Below are 1179 nucleotides of genomic sequence, written 5' to 3'. Positions count from 1 at the left end.
CTCACAGACCTGGGCTGCATCTGCACCACTGTGCCCAAAGCCATGCACAACTCCCTCTGGGCCACCACAACCATCTCCTACACAGGATGTGCTGCTCAGGCCTTTTTCTTTCTGTTCTTCATTGTAGCAGAGTTTTCCCTCCTGACTATCATGTGCTACGACCGCTACGTTGCCATCTGCAAACCCCTGCACTACGGGATCCTCCTGGGCAGCAGAGCTTGTGCCCACATGGCAGCAGCTGCCTGGGCCTCTGGGTTTCTCAATTCTCTGCTGCACACAGCCAATACATTTTCCCTGCCCCTGTGCCAGGGCAATGCTCTGGGCCAGTTCTTCTGTGAAATCCCTCAGATCCTCAAGCTCTCCTGCTCACACTCAGGCTACCTCAGGGAAATTGGGCTCATGCTTTTTAGTTGTTGTGTAGCATTTGGTTGTTTCATTTTCATAGTTTTCTCCTATGTGCAGATCTTCAGGGCTGTGCTGAGGATCCCCTCTCAGCAGGGACGGCACAAAGCCTTTTCCACATGCCTCCCTCACCTGGTTGTGGTTTCCCTCTTTATCAGCAGTGGCATTTTTGCTTACCTGAAGCCCCCCTCCATTTCCTCCCCATCCCTGGATCTGTCCCTGTCAGTTCTGTACTCGGTGGTGCCTCCAGTCGTGAACCCCCTCATCTACAGCCTGAGGAACCAGGAGCTCAAGGATGCCATAAGGAAAATGATCACTGGATGTTTTTCAGGAGCAAAAACCTGCATCTTTTCTTCTGCAGAAAACGCATTGTGTAACACATTTTTGGCCCAGCCTGCCTTCTAAACTTTTCGATACTGGCTTGCGGCTGGGGAAGGGGGTGGGGACAGGGATTTGGTATTATTTCCCACTGTTCATGTCATGAACACTTAAATTTTATTCTTCATCCCATATATCATTCACTCTGTACCTCCTTTTTCTTTTTTAACCAAAAATTGCACTAATCAGGAATCATGCTCTGTGTGCATTTGAAGAAAATAAAGATTTGTGCAGAAAGGTGTTTGTCAAACATCTTCCCTGTGAGAGTTTGTATATGAGGAATCACAATCTCTAAGAAAGGAATAGACTCTGCAAAGTCTTGTTGCTTTGTTGTTTCTCCATGGACAGTGCAGGGAGGGCAGGGACCCACTGGCACTGCAGGGACTGAGGGCTGGCTCA

The 1179-nt window shown here is 49.0% G+C and overlaps 1 protein-coding gene across 1 annotated transcript; it reads left to right on the top strand.

Moving 5' to 3' along the window:
• The first annotated feature begins 6 nt into the window (after window positions 1–6).
• Window positions 7–807, top strand: LOC114072228 (olfactory receptor 14J1-like). The gene has a single exon (XM_027910148.1). It carries the CDS (start codon window positions 43–45, stop codon window positions 805–807), a length of 765 nt encoding a protein of 254 aa, XP_027765949.1. The 5' UTR covers window positions 7–42.
• Window positions 808–1179: the final 372 nt, after the last annotated feature.

Source organism: Empidonax traillii, unplaced genomic scaffold (genome assembly GCF_003031625.1).
Source record: "Empidonax traillii isolate 1590-97213 ecotype Southwest subspecies unplaced genomic scaffold, ASM303162v1 scaffold2787:size20316, whole genome shotgun sequence".
NCBI lineage: Eukaryota > Metazoa > Chordata > Aves > Passeriformes > Tyrannidae > Empidonax > Empidonax traillii.
The sequence above is the reverse complement of the archived record's forward strand: the minus strand, read 5'-3'. Positions and strand labels throughout refer to the sequence as shown.